Source organism: Anabrus simplex, chromosome 1 (genome assembly GCF_040414725.1).
Source record: "Anabrus simplex isolate iqAnaSimp1 chromosome 1, ASM4041472v1, whole genome shotgun sequence".
Classification (NCBI taxonomy): Eukaryota; Metazoa; Arthropoda; class Insecta; order Orthoptera; family Tettigoniidae; genus Anabrus; species Anabrus simplex.
Genome location: NC_090265.1, coordinates 458,257,687 through 458,281,639, shown reverse-complemented (window position 1 = coordinate 458,281,639; position 23,953 = coordinate 458,257,687). Strand labels below are relative to the sequence as shown.

The 23,953-nt window shown below is 38.9% G+C and overlaps 1 protein-coding gene across 1 annotated transcript in view; it reads left to right on the top strand.

Annotated features, from left to right (window-relative positions):
- LOC136856947 (collagen alpha-1(XVIII) chain) overlaps nt 1-23,953 on the top strand; it is a 622,397-nt gene that overhangs the window by 509,436 nt on the left and 89,008 nt on the right. Inside the window, exons 8-10 of the mRNA XM_067135237.2 lie at nt 2,871-2,959; nt 17,317-17,481; nt 23,088-23,196. Of these exons, the coding sequence (XP_066991338.2) occupies nt 2,871-2,959; nt 17,317-17,481; nt 23,088-23,196 (363 nt within the window). The remainder of the gene's footprint in view (nt 1-2,870; nt 2,960-17,316; nt 17,482-23,087; nt 23,197-23,953) is intronic.

The following is a 23,953-nucleotide window of genomic DNA, read 5'->3' as shown; positions in this document are numbered from 1 at the left end:
GTGACCACTGCAGAAATTCATCGGCTCTTGGTGGCAGTGTGTGGAGAACACGCGCCGTCACGAAAACAGTTTTCAACTGGGTACAAGATGCACCTTTCTAACAACTTCATACGGTCTAACTTGCAAATATTCTGCACTAGCCTCTCGATTTTATTTATTTTATTCACTCTTCTAGTGAACGATTTTAACATTCTGAATGTAACTCTTAAAAGTTCAATTAACTGACATTTCTTTCCCCTCACACGTTTTTCTTTTTCATCTATAATGTATTTTCACCTACATGAACTTTAATTAAAGAGTGACTCCTAGAGCGTGAGGTCCACAGTATTTGACCGCGTTATTAGAGTGGAGCTACATAGAGCTCCGACTGTCCGCTGCATAACTCTGGGCAGCTCTACCAGGAAAGTCTATAGTGTATAGCAGGGCCTTTCAAACGCCCAAAATCTCACGCGTGGAAATTGAGGCGCAGAGTTCCCGTGCACAGCGCATCGGTCCCACTCGGCTCGGCTCGGACCAACGCTTCGTCTCTGGGCTACTCGGCTAAGCTTGGCTCAACTCGGCTCGGATTTGGAGCGCTACGGAGCAAGTGAGGAAGAGGGAGACAGACGGAGCGAGCGAGACAGGCGTGGGGAAAGAGAGAAACAGCGCTATTGCTCCAAATTGAGGAGTGGGGGTCTGCACTCTGGTCAACCAAGCGAAGTCGTCTTTTGCATCGTGCACAGTGCATGCACCAGGTGCATGCACCCTGAGAGGCCCTGGTATATAGGGTAGTGGAAACCTTTACCTTTCACTCCTCTAAGGATATTCATGGCCTTTAAATATAAGGCTTTGCTTTGCCATTGAGACAATATATTTTCCAAGTACTGGAACTGGTTTCTCACTCCAAATTTCTATATCCTACGTGACATTCAGTCTTCCTACATTTCTTCACAACTGTCATAATTTTAGTTTCGAGCACAGTAATTCTTCTTCTTCTACCGCTTTTCCCACAGCTGTGGGGTTGCGGGTGCGAACTGTGATGCACAAGTGGATATGGCCCTGTTTTACGGTCGCATGCCCCTTCTGACACCAATCCTATATGGAGGGATGCGGTCACTATTGCGTGTTTCTGTGGTAGTTGGTAGTGTAGTATGTTGTCTGAATATGAAGAGGAAAGTGTTGGGACAAACACAAACGCCCACTCCCCGAGCCATAAGAATTAATTAGACGCGATTAAATTCCTCAACCCAGCCTGGAATCGAATCCAGGGCCCTATGAACCGAAGGCCTCAACGCTGGCCATTCAGCCAGTGAGTCGGACAGTCTTGACACAGTAATATTTATACTTAATCGTAATATTTCTCTCACTCTTTTCTCTCTCAAGCTTATTCCAGTTTTTTCTGAGGTTGCTGGACACACCCAGGCTCATTATGGTTTTGGCCGGGGGTTTAAGGCCAGATGCCCTTCCTGACGACACGTTGATTCTTGGGTGGGGGTGGTAGAATACATTCACGGTATACCCTGCCTGTCGTAATAGGCTACTGAAAGGGCGACTAGAGGCTCTGAACTTTGACTTTGGAGCGTGGCTTGCAACCACGGTTTCCGTAGCTGAGTCTGGCATTGCATCCACTTGTGCCAGGCTCCTCGCTTTCACCATTCCTATCCGACCTCCCTTGGTCAACTCTTGTTCTTTCGCGAGGTTTGTGAGGCATTTTCTCGCTCTTCGTGGTTCTTTCCTTCCTTTCGCCTATACCTTCATTTTTCGAAGTTTCGGACCTCTTCCAATTTTTCGTCATTAAAGTTAATAGAGGATGGTCACCCATCTGTAATTCCTCTTAAAACCACCACCACCACCACCACCACCACCACCACGCATCTCAGGATCAACCGGGATTCGAATCTCAGCCTTTCGGGTGGGAAGCTATCAGCTAAGCCGCTGAGCTAATCACGCAATACGTCCTCTCAGAAGCTTTAAATTATTAGCCGGCAAGTTTTCGATAGTCTACCATTAAGACAAAGGTCTTGTCATAATCATCGGCAGTGTAACGGTTAGCGCTGTTAGCTGCTGTTCTCAAAGGCATGGTGTCGATTCCCGATGCTGCTAGAAATTGAAGAATGGCAGGAAGCCTGTTATGTGGTTTAAGAGGTTCACACAGCTCCAATTCATTGAAGGTGTGCCTGAAAAGAGCTCAACCATCTCCGTACGAGGACATGGGTTTACTGCTTATACAGTTCCAAACTTCGTCCGGCCCCTTGGCTGAATGGTCATCGTACTGCTCTTCGGTTCTGAGGGCGCCGGTTCGATTCTCGTCCGGTTCGGGAATGTTTTACTTCGTCTGGTTCATTCCTCTAACTCGGGGACTACCTACCTTGTTGAATTTTAATTGGCATTACCCTAGTTTAAATTCCGTTTTAATATACAGCGTCATTGACATGCAATATATCACTCAACGAACCACTGCAGAAACACACAATAGTGAAAACATCGCTCCACGTGGGGAAAGTCATCCAGTCGTAAAACTGGGCTAAATTTTTCAAAGTGCTGACTCTAAGAAATTGAGGAAAGACTAGGAAGAAGAAGATATACAATTCCAAACCTACTTGCCTTCTTGAGTTTCAATTGGCATTAGCCTAGTTTAAATTCCGTGATCTGGCAGAAGCAAGATATGTTAGTTTTGTAATGATTTTTATTTTTTGTATTGTATGGAAGTGGCATGTTTTATTTAGAGGATGGGTCCTAGTCCTAATTCCGTCTACTCCGAATCATCTACAAACCTTGTAAGTGTGTAAAAGAAATTGCTAACTAGCTTTTATTTATTGGATTATCATAAACCATTGCCTGTAGTGTGTTGATGAGAATGAATTTATTGCATTGTGTTCTTCTCCTTCCAGGTGAACCTGGTAAAGACGGAACACCCGGTATTCCAGGAAATCCTGGTCCTCCAGGAGCCCCTGGCAAGTCAGAGTTTGCTAATTATGACGTAAGTACATGTTACAGTAATAAGGTTCATCTAGTTTTATTGTACAACAAGATTAATAAATACAATTCCTTGCTATAACTCTTTGGAGACGCTAGTGGAGAGGACAGTTGTGGTTCGAAATTGCCCCACATACATTCTATTCATTATTGTACGATAGAGTTCCTTTGTTTTCTTTTTAATACCCAATGACTAGTCCGTTGTACCTCCCTCTCCCTGTCTTCCATTTAGATCTTCTACTTCCTTTCTTCCTTTCTTCCTTCCTTCCTTCCTTCCTTCCTTCCTTCCTTCCTTCCTTCCTTCCCCCCTCCCATAATTTGTACATGCATCTATTCCAAATTTAGCTCTCCGAGACTTCCTACAAAAATAACATGAATTAAAGTTCAACAATAAAGATGTTTTACATTTTAATCTTCGAATTTCCTATTCTCTGTGGCTGATACACTCATAGGAAAGGAAACCAAGGGTGTGTAGTGTGACATCCACCTGGACGGATTTCATGAATGGTAAAATAAATAGTGGTAAATACAGCCCATTTCAGACCCAGGTCTGCCAAGATGGCTGCTGCTCAGCCAGATGGCCTGCAGATATTGGAGTATCATTTGGTCAGCGTGACGAACTCTTCAGTCGTATTGCTTAGCTCCCATAACCGTATCCGCTGTCTGTCATATCAGACCTCCTCATTCGGTCTCACAAGGCTGAATGAACACCGTTGCAGCTTCTGTTCAGGATTAGTGTTTGAACGAGCCGAAAATCGAACCCAAGACTACATCACGTGGCTGACAAATGCCAAGATACCGAGCTCGATAGCTGCAGTCGCTTAAGTGCGGCCAGTATCCAGTAATCGGAAGATAGTGGGTTCGAGCCCCACTGTCGGCAGCCCTGGGAAATGTTTTTCCGTGGTTTCCCATTTTCACACCAGGCAAATGCCGGGGCTGTACCTTAATTAAGGCCACGGCCGCTTCCTTCCAATTCCTAGGCCTTTCCTATCCCATCGTCGCCGTGAGACGTATCTGTGTCGGTGCGACGTAAAGCAAATGGCAAAAAAAAATAAAAAAATAAAAAAAATGCCAAGATAGTACGGTGCCTAATTTTATTTCTACCGGCACTCTACTACATTCTTCAAATAGTCTCATTTATTAAACATATTCTAAGATCTGATAGTCAAGCACGTTCCTAGACCCTAAAATATCATCAAAATATTTTACCCTACCACCACCACTTCTGCACGGTGTAAAGGTAGTAAGAGGCCAATAATTTTAGCTCTTATGGAACAAGTTCCTACTATAGTGCAATGGGTATGATGTAAGGTCCAATTAACCAACGCGCCTAGTCCAGTTGTAATATAAAATAGGCAAAACAAATTCTAACAGTGGTCCCTGATGGTGACGGCCACTTCCAACTGGACAATACGCGATGCTATACTGTCAGGATTGTGAAGGATGGTTCTAGGAACATGACAATGAATTTTTTTATGCTTTAACTCCCAAATAGCTTCGATATGAACCCCATTGAATATTTGTGATTCGACTTGAAGAAGCGGGCTTGTGCTGCAGCACCACTGTACGCCAATTGGAGGACCTGCTGTTGCGCTTTTGACACCAGATACCCCAGGATACCTTCCGCCACCTCGTTAACTCTATCGATTACATTGACTATTGTTTGTTGGGATGTGGTTTTTCTTCTGCTGCCACTCATCTCCGATAGATGGGATTACTGCTGCGTCCCGAGCAGAACAGCCTGCTTGAATATTGGCGGGAAGTAGCTGGAGAGTTTGAAAACTTTATTTTTCCACATGCCATTCCTCTGGTTCTTACATGTTCTGATAACTACTGGCACTGCAATTTCGGCTATACTTTTTCATTCTTCTTCTTCTTTTTAATCTGCTTACCCTCCAGGGTTGGTTTTTCCCTCGGACTCAGCTAGGGATCCCACCTGTACCGCCTCAAGGGCAGTGTCCTGGAGCGTGAAACATTTGGGTCTGGGGATACAACTGGGGAGAATTATCAGTACCTCGCCCAGGCGGCCTCACCTGCTATGCTGAACAGGGGTCTTGGTGGGGGACGTTAAGATTGGAAGGGATAGACAAGGAAGTGGGAAGGAAGCGGCCGTGGCTTTAAGGTAGGTACCATCGCGGCATTTGCCTGGAAGAGAAGTGGGAAAAAACGGAAAACCACTTCCAGGATGGCTGGATACTGTTGAAACGACCGATACAGAAATACTACTTTTTAAAAAAATTCTGAGCAATGTACAGACAGATGATGGATACTACACTGATTGCTCAGTCCATATCAACGCCGCACATCGTCAGTATGGAGATATTGTTTAACAGTGTTAATTGGCGATGATGGTTTTTGTCGTGGTTGTCTTAAGGTAAAAACTGCGCGGTCATCAGCCCATATTGACAAGGAAAATTGTGGAGATGGTTATCAGAACGAGAAAATGATGGTAAGGAACGATCCCTTGGAGAATAAGACAGGGCGTCATGAAAGGATGAAAAAGGACTCACTTAGATGCCCTAATATCACAGAGAGAACAAGCAAGTTGGCCGTGCAGTTACAGGCGCGCAGCTGCGAGCTTGCAAGGATGGAATTTTCATCGGAGAAATACCATGATATCAGGATGAAAATTCCAACCCTGAAAAAATAATGTAGGTGGGTACAGGTGAGGGACTATCCTGCTGGGTTTTCGTGACAACGTCGCGCAGTGCAAATCCGAAATAACGGTGAAATGAATGACACATTAGATAAGCAATTCAATACAACCTTATTTACAAGTGTCCGATGATAGCTACATTAAGACAAATTCCATCGTAGTGGGCAATTGTCAGGTAAATAAATAAATAAAATAAATAAATAAATTAAATAAATAAATAAATAAATAAATAAATAAATAAATAAATAAATAAATAAATAAATAAATAAATAAATAAAATCCGATTAACTGATTTTATATTTACAGCTATTATTTATTTTGAGTTAACTCATCTGGCTGGTCGCCTAGCGACGCAGATAATTAATTATATAACCCAGGCATGGTGGTGATGGTGGTGATGGTGGTGATGGTGGTGGTGTTGGTTTTAAGAGGAAGTACAACTGGGCCACCATCCTCTATTAAAACTAGTCAGAGAGCAAAAGGGAAGAGGTCCATTCCTTCGAAAAATGGAGGTATCGGCAAAAGAAAGACAAGGGCCACGAAAGGTGTGAAAGAATCCCTAGGCCTCGCAAAGCTAGTACCGTCGGGGTCGGAAAATAACGAGAGTTAAGCAAGGAAGGTCGGGTAGGATACATGAAAGTGAGGAGCCTGGCACGAGTGGAAGCAGTGCCAGGAGTCAGCTAAGGGTCCCTTGGTTGCCAACTAACGATCCCAAGTTAAGGGACCCTGCGCCCCTTTTAGTTCACCATATGTACTGAAACGTATGCTCGGGGTTCCCTTGTGGGTGGTGTCACCATGGTATCCCCTGCCTATCGTTAGAGGGCAGGGAGCCACCGAGGCTTAGTTTAAGGCCGGTTGCCCTTCCTGACGACACGTGATTTCTGAGATGAAAATCTCAACTCAGAAATTTGAACTTCAGCCTTCTGGGTAGGAAGTCAGCAGTGAATCACTAAGCTAATCACACCCTCATTTTCGATACATTTGCTCATTTTCCAAATTTTGTACGCCATGTAACTTCTGCCCTAATTGTCCTAAAGTCTGCGTAAAAGTTGCACGCAAACCATAGTGGTAGCATCATGTCGGGTTCAGTGACAGCTTTCCAATGGTTTACCACTTAAGGGGTTGGAATTGATATTTAGACGGTTAAATCGTCGAATTTTCAAGATTTTTTGCTACAAATTTCCAATGTTCACAGTCACTTATTCACAGACTATACTTATATTCGCTATAAATCTCTTAAATCGGTCGACATGTTTACGCGCTATGACGCTGCGGGCCGAAGTGTACTGGGTCCGCATAATCGAGTACAGAGGAACGAGTCCACTTGGGGAAAGGTTGCATTATCACGACGATTTTATTTTTGTGTCGTTTGGCTGAGGCGTTGAGTTACCCAACGATATCAGAATATCGAATGTATCCCTTATAGTTTGCCAGAAGCAATGTGTTACAACAGGCTGATTTTCGTAACGCCAACTTTTCGTGCGTGTAGGCCTTGGTGTGAGAAGTTGTCACATCCACATCTAGAAGTAACTACTGACCCCCAAAATAAGTAGTGATCGTTGAAAAATATTATTAATTAATATTAGTTTTACGTCCCACTAAGTGCATTTCTATGGTTTTCGGAGATTCCGAAATTTTGTCCTGCAGGAGTCCTTTTACGTGCCAGTAAATCTATCCACACGAGACCTTCAAATAAAACCGAGCAGAGCCAGGATCAAACCTGCCAAGGTGGGCTCAGAAGGCCAACGCTCTTCCGTCTGAGCCACTCAGTCCGGCACCCATGCCATTCCAGGTGAATCGAGCACGCCTTTGCATTCTCACCTTAGGCAGCCCTGTAAGGCATCAGCAGGGCTGACAAAATTAGAACTAATATTGGATTGCAATCCTTTGTCCCAAAATAATAGTCGTATTTCCTTATCCACATACTCTATGTATATACAATGAATGAATACAATACAAGGTCCTATATAGAGAGAGAGAGAGATGATATATTGCAGCTTTGATAGATAATTATTCAATAAAATATATATTACTGACAGTCTTCTCTGATGTCTTAGCATTTTATTTTAAGGTGCCCAAATACGTCAGCCTCGTGTGAGAAATTTACTGGCACGTAAAAGAACTCCTGAGGGACAAAATTTCGGCACCTCGGCGTCTTCAAAAACCGTCAGAAAGTAGTTAGTGGGACGTAAAGAACAATGACATTATTGTAATAGCATGGATTCGAAAATTTTGGTGAAATGATTTCCATTTCTGAAGCGGCACATAGTCCTGAGATTCACTGAGCCTAAAATAAAAATGAGTACCACAAAAATACAAAAGGCGGCCGGGCGTAGAGCTAAGCACCCTGGCCCGCTTAGTGCCGAGGTTACGGATAGTGGAAATATTTTTTGTCCATTCCTCCAGGAGCTTTCATCGCTTCTTTGCTTTTTGTTCACACATTAAAATAGTGTGGAAAGACTATATTTTCTAGTCGTAGCATGACCACACGGTAACTACACCAGTTTATCGCATAGTGGAACGGTATGGTGATTTTATTCTTTCCGAATCATGATGCAGACTTTTGTTCAATGCTGTGTTAATAAGGGTTGCCAGCAATTATACAAGAAGTCTGCCCTCGCTTTCCCTCTCCCCTCATCACTTCTTGAAGACTTGACGTCCTCATTTCCTCGTCAGTCTAAACTCAGGAAATAAACCTGCCCCTTGCCGGAATCAAGGTGATGGTTCCGACGACAAAGTATGCCTCTTCCTTCTCTTCGTCTTCAGCTCACGATCTTTGCAACAAAGTTTTAGTTAGCGTCGTTTATTTTTCCAGTCAGCGAAGCTCCTGAAGATAGATGGTAATGAGAGCTAATGTAAAGTGGAATCTCTGATAATTCTACTGGCAAATTATTAACTTCAGTCATCACCGTTAGCTTAAATTTATGTAAATAAATTTTAAGTTTTTTCTGAACATTATTAATAAATCATAGTTTCTCTGTCTAAAAACCGTTCCCACGTAAAAACTGCTCGAAAGGCTGGTTGTTTTACGACTTAGATACAGAGTTAATGAAGATATTCAAAACGGGAAGTGGACCTATGGGAAGGCTGAAATGCTTATTTACTCATCTTTGGAAAATGATCAACGTTATTCAGAAATGTTTCAAATGAATTTAATTTAGAGCACTTTATATAATGTAGGAGGAGCCTCCGTGGCTCAGGTGGCAGCGCGCCGGCCTCTCACCGCTGGGTACCGTGGTTCAAATCCCGGTCACTCCATGTGATATTTGTGTTGGACAAAGCGGAGGCGGGACAGGTTTTCCTCCGGATACTCCGGTTTTGCCTGTCATCTTTCATTCCAGCAACACACTCCAGTATAATTTCATTCCACCTGTCAGTCATTAATCATTGCCCCAGAGGAGTGCGACAGGCTTCGGCAGCCGGCACAATTCCCATCCTCGCCTCTTCATTCATTCCATTCCTGACCCGGTCGAATGTCTGGAAGCAGGCTGTAATGTAGGCGTGGTGATTTTATCGCAAGAGCGATATTATGCGAAATTTTTACGAAGACTTGTACTTTCGTATTTTCATTTTCACGATTCTAAACTACTTTTCGCTAAGCCCAACGTTTTTTTAATGTCTTTACTTTGCATTTCGGTCTTATCACACATGCAGCCAGCTACAATTTTATGTTTTCTTATTATTAATTATGAATTAACTTGATGAATTGAACGTATACATCTAAAGCGAGAAGAAACACCCAGCCTCCGAACCGGATAAATTAATCAGACGAAGTTAAAATCCACTACCCGGCCGGGAATCCAACCCGAGGCTCCCTGAACCAAAGGCTACTACGCTGACCATTCAGCCTAGGAGCCAGACATCTCCAAAATTAAGAAACATTGGTCGTGGTCACCAGCGGCCATCCTACCGCAAGTAAGCTCTAACTCAAGATGCCGACGTCCAGGTTTGGATATGGCACTTAGATTTAATTTAAAACGCTAAGATAATTATTGTTAACCATCGTCTGATCCAAGAAGATGAAAAATACAGTAATGCCATTGATTTTACATCGCACTAATTACTTTTATGGTTCTTACTTTTATGGTTCTTGGAGACGCCGAGGTGTCGGAATGTTTCCTCGTGGGGGTTCTTTTCAAGTGTCGATAAATCTGGCTGGTGTATTTGAGTGCCTTGAAATATTTTCGATCTGAGCCAGGATCGAACTTGCCAACTGGGACTCAGAAAGCCTGCGCTCTACCATCAGAGCCACTCCAGCCCGGCAAACGGTTTCCTATAAGAACTAGCATAACCATGATAACGAGGGTTTGCATATTTTCACAATGCTTGAAATATTATAGACCTTTATATTAACTCGGTGACACGACTGTTCAGCAGAGCAGTTGTGTTTCCTGCAGCATCGTACGGACTTTCTTCAGTGTTTTTCCCTGCTTCTTCTTCCACCGCATTTCTCACACCTGGCGGGGTCGCACGTTCAAACTGTCGCGAACTGTTCCTGTTTTCGGCCTGTTGCCCTTTCTGACGCAACCCTATGTGAAGGGATGTATTCGTTATTGCGTGTTTCTGTGGCGATTGGTAGTTTGTATGTTATGTGTATGAAGAGGACTATGTGCCCTACTCAGAGGAATTAACCGAACGTGATTAAAACTCCCGACCTGGCCAGGAATCAATCCCAAGGTTCCCGGAATCGAAGGTCTCGACACAACGCTGACCATTCAATCAAGGAGCCGAACTAAAATAGCAAGGTAAATTCACTGAAAATGATAAAATAGCGTTCAATTATAGTGAATCTAATTGTGACGTGAATTCCTCTTTCCCCCATTTTGTTAGTAGAATTTAGTACGCTTCGAACGAAAATTAAAACCCAGCATCAGAAGTAAGTTAAAGAATCCGTATTTTTTTCTCTTGATCAGTATATTACATTTGGAAAAATGGAATACAGTATATTTTACAATATTAATTCCTTCAACGACGGGTCCGATGGCTACTAGGAAATAATTCAGTGGACTTTTATACCAGGGCGTGCATAAATCTTGCACGCGAGCAGATCGGCTATCGTTGCCTCCCCATGATGGTCGCCTTCCCCTCCTACATAGAGCCCTGCACGGATGCGGATATCCGCGAAGTTACTGTCTTGGCGGATACAAACTGTATGGCAGTGCGGATAATTTTACCGATAATATTTACAATATCAGCGGATAACAATTCGCCGATGCGGATAATGAAGTTTATTAATTTTCACTCAGGTATACTCCTTTTTTTGCTTGTGGTTAGGTGACTCTTGACAGTGGTATGGGAGAATTGTGATATAAAGAGCCTTGAGACCATAAAGCCGTAAATCTGACTTAAGCCCAACTGGCTTCTGCCCGCAATTAATACGTCAATACATCAATACGTCGGTGGTTGTCGCAAGAGAAAATCCCTCATAAACCTGTGACCGGTGGGGGGGGCTCTGATGCCAGGTATCAGGCCTATTGTACTATATTCACAGATCTATCCGTTTCAATACCTTGGGTGTTATACTGTATACTGTAGTTAATATGTACAATTTCCTCGGATAACCATGTGCGGGTGCGGAACGGATGCGGATAATATTTTGTATATCCGCGCAGGGCTCTATAGTCCAGGCGGAGGAGTGTAAGCAGCTGTCCCGCTCTGCCAGTATTTCCTCTATACATATTTAACCAGGGCGTTTTCTTTCTCTGTCGTTTTCATATTTTTTTCTACCTGATTTCCGTCGTCAGAAGCATTGGAAAGGATCTAACTTTGTCACCCAATTTATTTGGCTATTACTAGTCTAAGTGACAATTTAATCTCTGAAAACTGAAAAACATCTATACACATGGAACAGGGCCACACACAAGATTCTTATTCGGGAAGGGTCCAAATCAGAAAGCTAATTTTATCTAGTGTGACATTTGATATTATAATATAAATGAGATTCGGTTATTCCTTACTGTTGGATTGCAATAACATTTATGATTTTTTTAATATGCAAAGGCAAAATATTGCATTCCCATGTATTTATTTACAATTTGCTGTACGTACCCGTCGTTACCCACACAGACAAAAAGATACGTATTTATTGAAAACTGTCATACACATTTTTCCGGAAAATTATTATTATATATACATTATATATATAATTTTTCATTTAAGCTTCCTGGCAGCAGAAGGACGCTTCCCTGTTTGGCGGGGTTCACTCGGCGCTTTGTTCGTCTTCGAAAAATATTTAGAAAATTCAGCCCATCAAAATTTTGAACAAAACAGGTTGCAAATTCAATTTTAAATAAAAACATCATTTTAAGGGAGATATTTTAAATTTCATATGTTAAACTGTTTCACAACGTAGGCCTAGTATTTAAATTTGAATTTCTAATCAAAATTAACACTAAACTTCATTTTGGGCTTGCCTTAGTCTAAATACCAAGTTTCTTGCATGACAGACAGATACAAATCGATTTGCTGCCGTCATTCGCCTTAAATGGATATGAAACGTGTAAACAGCTCAAATTTCCGCAAAAAATATCAGATAAAATTTGGTTAATTTATCAAACTCGCACAGTACTCAGCAGGAAAGCAAATATAAAACGAATGTAAAGATACGAACGGAAGGTTACAAAATGAAGTCAAGTCGTCTATTATTGTGGATCGTGCTTAAATGTCAATTATGACTGTTACGGAAGTATCGTGGATAACAGAAGTGTAAGAAGGTGCTGGGGTGAATTGGCAGACAAGGAACTGACCAGAGCATAAGTTAATGCACTAAATTTTAAAATGTTATTTCTTTCCTTTTTTTTTTTTTTTGAGCTTAAAATTTGATAGATAGAAGATCTGAATAAACAGTAACAATATAATAATGAGCTCGTTGGCTCCAACAATCTTAAAGTCCAAAAATCAGGTACAAAACTAGAGAGAATTATCAACATGATAATATACAAAGGGATGAGCATTATAGCTCTGAAGCAGGTACACTATTTTATGAGAGCATGTTTGCTCCACTAACTTCTATAGCCTAGGAGTCTGAGCTCCAAAATTAATACAGTCCAGCCTCTCAGAGGCATAAATTTCTTGCAGCGAACAAGGTTATACCTAACAATCTTTAAATAAGGTATTTACAGTCACTTAGCCCTGTTTTTGGCTCATCTTCTGCTCAACAGTTTTTCACTTTCTTTTACAGAAACATAAACAGGGGCATTAAGTGCCCATACTAAATGGCCTTAATGTGGAAAGAAAAAGATTGAACGTGATTGGCCATGAACAAAAGGGTAGGAGGCAATACACTTGCACTCCCTCTAGAAGTTTTTAAAACCCTAAGTGGGCTTATGGCCCAATGATACAGAGGCTAAGCTTATTCTACATGGGGTTGACTAAATGACAAATAAATTCCAAAAGAGTGTTAAGAGTTTTAGATGATTAGAAATATTAGTCATCCTATACCAAGTTGAATGGGAATCAACAGAGGGTAATCACTCTTTGTTCCTTACATTACATATTTCCCAGAAGGGAGTAGAACAGAGTCTTCAGACCAGCCAAAAATTCTACATTTAAACCATCAGGTTTAGAAATTTACATAAAAGAAAAGAGGTTTGAAACATTCCCCTCAAGCTATCTGCCGGAGCTACCACATGTTAAGAAAATTCTGCCATTACCTTGAGTTGTTGGGCCTTCCAAATGCCTAACTGCAGCCCCTGCCCTCTTACTACACGCAGCACACAATAAACTGGAGCAATGAAGATCACGATACAGCCCTAAAGTGCCCAGCTTTTATTTTATTTTGAGGGGAAGTTTCCAGAACTCTTTACTGGTAGGGTGGATGCCCGTACACACCCCCAATTTTAATTGGCTAGAGAAAATATTCACAAAATTTCTGATTGGTTGATAGATACAGGAGTTGGGGGGGTAGAAGTGTTAACAACCTTGACACAAGAACAAAACAATTTTCAAAAACAATGGTTCACCAACTGTGAAAATACACTTTTCCTTGAGAATTAATTGTCCTTAATCCCACCAGGGGGAGGGCACTTAGGCCGATGGTAGAGCCATCGCACAGTTGCAAACCCAAGTATCTTGCATAACATTCGTTCAAGTTCAATACAAAGACAGCCTTATAGAAGGCGCACGGAAGGTGTACATGGAGAAGGTGTACCCTCGGTACAATGACATCAAGGTTCACATTAACATGTTGGTTAGTAGCTACAGTAGACGTACCAGTCCATTCACTCTCTCTTCTTTCATGGTCGAGCTCAAGTAAAATTTCAGTCAACGGAGACTGCTAAAACTTAGTTCATAACTACAGGTTGTTACAGGAAGGGCAGCAAATATTTGAAACAATGTTTGAATGTTTAGGAAGAAACTCTCTGAACACTTCTCTAATGCTTCAACTTTGTTTCTTGACCTATCATTCAGGTCAACTTTTTCCTATTCTTTCTTCACTCTCTCGAATTCATTTTTCACTACTCTTTCTGAACTAGAGAGTTCGTTGTTATATGAGCCAATCATTCACTTCATATCTGAGAAGTTTTTGTGTGCCTTGCTAGGTTTCCAACAGCTTATTGCCAAAAGCCTGGATTTAATTCCAAACTTCTCTGCAGTGTTCATTTGGAATGAAGGCATATGATGCTATTGATGGTGATTCATCCTTTTGATCAGGATGTTAAGCCTTCAGTAGACCCTTTTAGTGTTATTTGGCAGGAGTAGGCTATGTACTGACACCAGGTTTCACCCTCTCCCTACTCCATTATGATCATCACCGTCAACCCACATCCAGACACGCAGACTGCCCGTGGGCATCAAATAGGAAGACCTGGACTAGGCAAGCCGAACATGTCCTTGTACGCTCCCAGCACTGAAAGCCACATGATAGATATATACATATATACAGTAGATAGATAGATAGATAGAGATAGATAGATAGATAGATAGATAGATAGATAGATAGATAGAGAGATTGATTGATTGATTGATTGATTTATTTATTTATTTATTTATTTATTTATTTATTTATTTATTTATTTATTTATTTATTTATTTATTTATTTACTTATTTCTTTCTTTCTTTCTTTCTTTCTTTCAAACCTTGCAACTCCTTACCCAGTCCTTACACTTATGGAGGTTGAGCAGCTAATGACTTCAGCTTATAATGTATTCATAAATAAATTGAACTCAAAGAAAAGGCAGGGAACAAATTGTCCTTGTTTGAGCTAACTGTAACATTTATTCTTCATTTCGACCCTAACTTGGCAGGTTCGATCCTGGTTCAGTCTGGTGGTATTTGAAGGTACTTAAATACGTCAGTCTTGTGTCGGTAGATTTACTGGCACGTAAAAGAACACCCGAGGGACAAAATTCCAGCACCTTGGCATCTCCTAAAACTTTCTCTGAATCCAACTTCTGAAATTGTATACCGTATTAATGTAATTTTGAAAATATATCTTACCAATGTCACTCTCTACTGTATGAAGGCCTACAGAATACCATGGCATTTATAAGTTCCTCACAGATATACATTCTCAGAAACAATTTAACCCATATGTTTGTTGTGGGTATCCACAGGTTTTGTATCTTCATGGGATGTGAATTATGTTTTGATAATAATTAAAATTAAGTCTGATAAAATATTAAATGTGAGGAACATACCAGTACAATACCACATACCATTTTTTATTGTAGCAGCTATACATTCCTCCTGAAAGATGCTAGCATCAGTGAACTTCATGGTACCTTTCAGTGGCATTTAAGTTAGGTACATTGAATGTGAAAAAGTAATGAAGTGATTCAATTCTTTTCTTGTTTCAATTTAAAAATAGAACATTTCAAATATTTCAGGGTGGGATTGCTAATTGTGGAAGTCTCTACTTGCACATGCCACTGCCTTACATAATCTATATTTAAATTCCATCACCTACTCTATTAGTAACTCTTTCAAGTAAGTTTCAGTCAGATTTCCTATAAAAATACTTCTAAATCTCTATTTTATTGGTTGTTCAAAAAATATTCATGGATAGGCTCTAGAATTGTGTCCAGCTTAGTGAACAGGATCATGACATTTTTTTCCAGATATGTAGTGTTTATTTAATCCTCTTCTCTTTCTGTTCATGCTGGCACTTAGCCAAGCTGGAAACCAAGAGCAGTATTTAAGGTATGTGTACAGATAATCAGTGTAAATGATTTATTTTATGGAATAAAACCATGTTTTATATAACACTGACAATTCAAGAAAAAGATTGATTTTTCAATCCTTTACAGAGAATTAACAATATTTTACAGTACCAGTAATACAAATAAGGTTGGAAACATCTCCAAACAAGATTAAACAATAATTCACTGCTTGTAATTATGCTAATAGCATTTCTACTCTCCTAAAATATGTTTTGATAAAAGAAATGAACAGCAAAATATGTTTGTATCTAGCTTTTTTGCACATCTCATTATTTAACTGGACTTAACTCAGATAAGTAAATGTTGAAGTGTTATTGTAGAAGGATTTCAGTGACAAAGAGTGTGCTATATTTTGGGATGATACTTGGTAGGTTCTCTATGATCAAGAAAGTGTGCAGAAAACACTGGTTTGACATTTACTCCATCACCACCAAAACAGGCTTCAGTCAACTTACCAGAAATTAAATGGATGCATATAAATTAAAGACCAGACAGCCATACAAAAATTCCTCCATTTCTTTGTGTCCCTGGAAAATTAACTGACAATGAACAACAGTGTCTTAATATTAGAACAATTATGAAGAATAAATGTTTGATCAAGAATCCTGCACAAATATGAAACATTACTTAAAGTGTCTTGCTGCTATTTCATTATGGTTTTCTTACAGTACTGTCTTACTCTTTCCACAATGATACCTATAAGTCATCATGTAAACGTACAGTAAGTCTGTATGTTCTTTTGGATGGAATTGTTTGGTTGTGCTCCCCATGTCAACAACATTTTTCGTTCCTTGTCAGAACAATATTTTCATGTAAATTAAGAGAACCTTCCACATTTCAATGCCTTTCTTGTGCTGTCATAGAAAGACAGTTGTTTATAAGAACATGTTTTGTCTATTAATATGGGACATCTTCACTTTAGTACCATAATACATAAAAATGACAAGAGACACACTAATTAAAACACTTACTGGTATAATGAATTGATGAAAATTCTTTAAAAAAAGCATGTAATATGCTGTGGTTGTTGTTTTCGTCATCCGTCTTCTTCTTCTTCTACTTCATGAGAAAAAACATTAAGCCCGTATATTATATCATTTTCACTGGTAAGTGATTGAAAGTCTTTAAAAACAACATTGCCAACTACATTATGCCATGTAATTGTACATTGTTAAGTATGGTAATAAGATACAGAAGGTACAGTACATTACAAATATTTTTTTTTGAATGAACACTCCCCATGTAGGTATGAAGTAAGATTCATGTAGGCAGATTTCATAACCCTTACAGCAGTTGCCTATTCCTAAAAGCTTTGGATCATATTACATTGTTTTATGAATAGGTTTCTCTTCATCACTTCATCACTAACAGACATAATAAACATTCGTCTTTTGGATATGTTGAGTTAATTTCAATAACAATATTCCAAGATCATCCAAGAAAGTATCATCAGTATAATACAGTCAAGTTCAAGCATGCCTACTCTGCTGCATATTAATTAGAAAAATAATGTAGGATGTAAAAATATATTTTAACTGTTTCAGGAACTGGGATCTGGTTATGGTCCAGCACTCGGACGTCCCGGTAGTCCCGGACAGAAAGGTGATCCAGGCTTACCTGGAAATCCTGGACTTCCTGGAGGAAAAGGTGAACCAGGAAGCAAAGGAGATCGTGGAGATGCAGGGATGAAAGGACCTAAAGGAGACAGGGTTGGTGTGACCCCTTGAACATCTTATTATTATATATTACTCAGCACTGAATTCTTTGAAACCCATGGTGAAGAATAAATTTATGCATTAAAAATAACCTTAAATGTCTCTCTGAGAAGAGAATGTAATACATTCTCATAAATGGCCAATGAATTGAATGTCTACTCAACATAAATCCTCTGAGGAAATTTTAGTGTTTCCAGGGGAGTAAACTTCAAAAACTTAAACACATTCTGTAATATTTCAGAAAATATTTCCTTTTTCTGGAAAATCTGCAATTCAGTGGTATAACCATTGATGACTCTAAACTATTTGACCAGTTGGAAATATATCTGCATTTCTGGTGTATACAAATATTTAACTTTCAATAACCAGTGTGGTAGGTTTTTTGAATAGTCACATTAATATTGAAACCATTCTCACAGAAAGAAGTTGAGCATATTTTCTTACAAATGAAGATAAAGCTCTAGGTTGGGTTGAAATATCAGCAAATATAATTAAAAACATTAACTTTTGTTTCCCTTTCTTGTTCATTATCTTCTTCAACAAATGCATATCCCTAAATTTTCTTTCCTCCTGGAAACTTTGAATTGTTACTGTAAATTAATATCCGACGAAATGTCCCTCAAATTCATCACTAAATTCAAACCTATTCTTCCATTGCTAGTACTAGGAAAGATTTTTACTAACTAATCAAGTTATGCAAGCACCATCAGTATAGCCATGGCTCAAAAGCAATACCGTACAGCTTTGTGCCTCTGAAGTTGACTGTTCTTGAAGTAGTTGGATAGGTTCAACAAATTTTCTGAATGAAATAAATAACTGCATTAATATCCCTGGATATAACAAGAAAATGTATACAGGGTACCAGTACTTTCTTTAAGGTTTTATTAAGGATACTCAAACCATAACATTTTAATAACAATATTCCAAGAACAACCAAGGAAATATAACAACAGTTACCTAAGAATATAGCTTCCATAGAGATAAAAGAACAGGCAAAGAGATTATATACTGTATATGTTTTGCTTCTGCTAGCTTTCTTACCTGAGCATATACAAAACAACTTTGTCTATAGCATATCATTCTTTGCTCCCCCCCTTAGGGTTGGTAAGTTTTAAAATTAGTTCAATCCTCAAGATAGGCAGGTCTACAGTGAGACTGTTCACTACAGCGAGAGTTAAATGGTGTAAGGGATAGAGATTCTTTGATTGGATGCAGCAAGGCAGGAGTTTGAACAGAATAAAGAGATGGATTCCCACCTTTTCCTGTCTCAACCAAGTCATCAAATAGCTGACCAACTAGGGCCAGATGTCTTGTTGAAATACGGTAGTCATTTCCCTTCCTTCTGGCAACCTAACGTGAGCATACTCTGAGTTCTTTTCTAGGAGGGCTACTTTATCCAAGAGGAGTTCATATTTAGATTAGTAGACCTCTATTGAACAGGTCCGGGTTTCATCAGCTATGTAGGTGTAGAGGAACAATTGCTCGATCATGCATATGCTTAAACATTTGTTCATGTGGGATTACATTTTCTGAAGTATATAAGAGTGATTGTATTGAGTTTAGATTATCTGGTAACACTGTTTCCCATTGATTGGGATAAATCCTGTGGATTTTCATTGCTATTTGAACTGTCTTCCATATGGTGCCAACATACCTTTCTGCCTGGCCATTCCCTTGGGGTTTATATGGAATTGTTCAAATTGTAGCAATGCAGGACAAATTCAAAAATTGCCTCAATTCTTCAACCATGAAGGATGTTCCATGATCTGAATTAATGTATGCAGGGGTGCTAAACATGGTGAAGAGCTCTCTCAGTTTTTATACGGCCATAGATGAAGAGAGATCTGGAATATAAAACGGAAAAATTCTTCAATAATAATAATAATAAGATATTTATGTTTAGAACTTGATGTCGGCAGTTCCTTGAAGTTTAAATTGAGGTACTCAGATGATTGAGTTGCCTTAATAAGCTGTTCATGGTGTTTGAAAAAGTGCGACTTGACCTCTCTGCAGACACGACATGATGAAATAATTTGTCTGACTTCTACCAGAAAACAGAGTAGAATTTTGCTTCTTAGCCAGTGGTAAAACTGTGCTCCTCTAGAATGACATAAGGACTGATGAATTTCAGTTAACTTTATTCAAGAGATGTCATTCATGGCAGAACATTGATGAGAAAAAATACCTGCCACATTATTTTCTATACCAGGTCTATAAATGAAGTCAGAGTTGCAGCATGATTCCAAATGCCATCTTAAAATGTTCTCATTCTTCATCTTTCCAGAAATTCAGGTGTCAAACTTGAAGGAAACAGATTTGTGATCAGTAATTAATAAAAAAGACTGCCCATTAACTAACTTCCCCGTTTGTGAATGCTTTTAATGATAGTGTAATCTTCCTTCTCCACTGCTGCTTGGTGCTGCTCTGTTGAAGAGAGAGATCTGGAGAAAAATAGAGCTATGGTTTGACTGTTTTGCGAAAGTATCACAGCAATGGCTTTGTCTGAAGCATCTGTTTCTATCATGAATGTAGATTCTGGGTCTACTGAAGATACTACACCATTTTCTAAATACTTTTTTTCAGCCTATTAAACATTTCTGTAGCTTCAGTATAAAAAGAAAATTTACTCTTCATTAGAATTTGAATTTTCTTGGAGAATTTAGGAATGAAATTTCAATAGTGAGAGAATATACTGAGTACTCTCCTCAGAGTATCTTTTGACACAAGTAACTCATAAAGTGGTTTAAGGCATTCCAGATCCAGTGTTATAGTTTTATTACTTATTACCAGTATGTAACCAAGAAGAAAGAATGGAGCAAACAGGGAAACAAGATAGCTATATTATTGTTAACTTATATTTTACAATTGTTTCTGTAATATATTTTTAGATTAGTGTCATGATTTTCCTGATTTTTACTGCAGACAGTTACATAATCAAGATAGGTAAAAGTACCTTTCATTCCCTCATTGGCAATAATTTTATTGATTTTCCTTTGAAAAACAGTTTCGCTATTAGTAGCACCAAATGGAATTCTTTAAATTGAAGCCTCAAATCCCATAAATGGTTTACCATCTCTAATAAGGATTTGATAGCAGACACTGTGGAAGTAGTTAGTACTAAATACTTTGTAATTAGCAATTTGTCGATTATATTATCTATCCTCTATAAGGCATAAAGATGAGTGTGATGATCTATGATTTGTGAGCAGTCCACAACCATATGATTTGTATGGTTTTTGTTAGACATGGCCAGGACTTGGGCTCACGAGGAAGAGTGACTCTTTCCAATGATGCCATCTTATCTTAATTTCAATGAATTTGGCCCCTTAATCTGTATGATGTTGGGATTTAATATAGAAATGTGTTTCAAATTTGGTATTATATTCTGATATAGGGAAGAGAGTTCCATAAGTGTGGAGCTAAAGTGCAAATAATAAGTAGGTCCTGATCGCCATCAAATTGAATAATAATGCTACAGTGTTGTTTGGGATATCATGACCGATAATAATATCTAAACAGAGGTTGGGGAGGATATATAGAATTACATTTAGATGAGTGTGTCCTTGGAGTGTAAGATTTACTTGGGATATTCCACTGCAAGATTATCTTAGATTGCTGGACGCCACAGAAACTTCCGTACCAGCGCTCCATACAGCAGGGAGTTGAAGTTTATGTACAAGATTTTCACAGACAAAACTTGATGTGCTCCATGTGTCATTAAAGATATAAGCTCTCCTTTTATAGAAACAGTTACAACCGTCTTAGACAAGCATGAAAAAACAGGTCGAATAGAAGAAGTAAATCCTGTTCATTTCTGGTAGTGACTTCCTTTTTGCAGCATCCTCTGCTTATAGCTTTCCAAGCAGGACAGATGGTTCTCAGGTGTTTATCAAAATAGCAATGCATAGTAATAGCTACTGATATGTCCTCAGGTTCACTATCTGCTGACATGGAATTTAATGCTGTTGGTGTATGAGTCTGGTAAAAAACAATTATTATTGCTGAGCTAGCTATAATGCCCGTGCCTGACTGAAGACATCATTTAGCGACAGGTTTGGATTTTCAGGGAGTCTTTAGCATACAAAGGACTTGTGTACACCAAGGATAAAATCATCTGATTAGACTTGTCTCTGTCTCAACAGTTACTTCTTTCAAGTTACATTCTTTGCTTAGTTGCTTCAGTACCTCAAGATATTTTGTAATTGATTTACCCGTTTGCTGTTTTCATTTTGGGTTGCAAGTTTGTGGAGAGCAAGCATTTCCTTCATTGGCTTCACAAAGAAGTCCTTTAAAATGGTAATAACATAATTAATTGTTCTACATTTACTATATGGTCATAAATTGGCACAGAAACATGATTGACTTAGAGTAAAGTTTGTCTTCATCGTTAGCTTGACTGCGATGCCATGGGTGATTCCAGATCAATATTTAACTAGTCTAGACATAGCAGATAATCCATGCTGTATTTAGTTTCTTTTATTTATTACAAGATTATGCTTAATAAATTGTTGTGAATTAAAAGAGGAAGTATATACCTTCTTTAAGGTTTTTTAAGCATAATCAAAGCATAACATTTCAATAATAACATTCTAAGACATCCAAGAAAATATGGTAATAGTTATCCAAGAATATAGCTTCCATACAGATAAAATAACAGGCAAAGAGATTATATATAAAAACATTGTCTATGTCATATCATTTGGTATGCTTTTACTCTTCTTGTCCAGTTGTCTCTTAATGTTAAAGGAGCTTTAAGCTGGAAATTACTGAAGATAGAAGTACAATTTTTTTTTTCTAGTCTTCCATGAAACTGTTCTCTGTATTTGAAATTCTCTATTCTTCTCATTATTAATCTGTCTGGGTAGGGATGCTATTCATATTATTGCTTTGCTACAAAGGATAGCCCTTCTTCCAACTAGGCAATGTAGCAGACATCCAATTCGTGAATGCTGGGAGAAGAATCCAGGACAGAATGCTTAAGGGTTGATGTTCACTATGGTCTTCAGACTTCTAAATATATGAAAATGAAAATTTTGAAGCTTTTATGCAAGTTATATGAATAGCTGTAACTTCCAAGTAAGAGTGTATTCATTAATACACTCACGATAAAAACAAATACAGTATATGGTCCAAAACTTTCAGTACAAACTTTGTTGATGGGAGATGAAAGACTTATAAATCACATTCCTAGATGCTTCAGGTGATTTTTTTTCCTCTCTACCATCAACAAAGGTTTTAACCAAGAATGACAATGCAGTATTTCTACTTGGGTGTTTATTACCTATTGAATATTTGCTATTTATTTTTAATTCCTTTATGCATGATCTTCTATGACTTTATCTCTCCTACCTGTGTATTTAAGACCACAGATCTGTCCACGTCATTCATTCATTTACATGAATAAACAGGAACTATGTTGGGTGCAATAGTACCTATTCCTGATGAACAGCCCTACCCCACACTCTGCCCTTCCCCTTTTTAACACCTGTTAAGAACATATCAAGATAACATATCAGGAGTTTGTGTCATATGATATTGTAAAATGAGATGTACAATTCATGGTCCAGTGACTGTATTTTTGACTTCTTCTTTCCTACTAGGGACATCAAGGTCCATCAGGAGCTCAGGGATTCAAAGGGGAACCTGGTGCTCCAGGAGTAGATGGGCTTCCTGGAATTCCTGGCAAAAATGGCAGGGATGGAACAAAAGGTCAGAAAGGTGAGTGCTGCTCTCTATAGCCAGCACTTACCATTACATTTATCTGTCACCATTTCTTGATATTCTCACCTGTTCTGAAGTAAGTCTCTACTTTCATAAATCTTTTCCTTCTTGATCTTTCTATTAAGATGTAACTTTAATGTCTCTCCCTCACTACATCTAACAGTGAGGCTTCTTTAGCATTTCTCACTCAACCTTCATTGTACCGGTACTTCATTTTAAGGTAAGGAATCTCTAATTCCTGAAGAACCATTAAATTAATATTTTACTGTACATTACACATTTTTGAAATTAATTTTAATGAAATAGGAAACAGATTTTTAATGGTCTTATTTTATTTTGTGTTAATATATTCCGTACATCCAAGGTCTGTAGAGAAGTTATGCAGTTATGATGAGGATATAGTATGTCCCGTGTTTGATGCACGTCACCCTCCAAATTTTACAAAGATTGGGCAAAATGTTTCCGGACTGACAACAGCCCAATTAATTAATTGCCACTTAATTTCAAGATGGCAGATCCCCAAATAATTTTCTGGGACCAGGGAGCATACATCCTGTACCCAACCAAAATTACAAATTTTTATCATTCCTGGAAGAGACTGAACAGCTCACAGAACAAACAAATCTAGAAATATATTATATATATAAATATTATTATACTTGGCTTTGTTAACATTCACTCACTTGAAAAAATTGTGTGAACTAAACCAACTGTTGTAATGGTATGAAACTGGGCGCAGGCACAA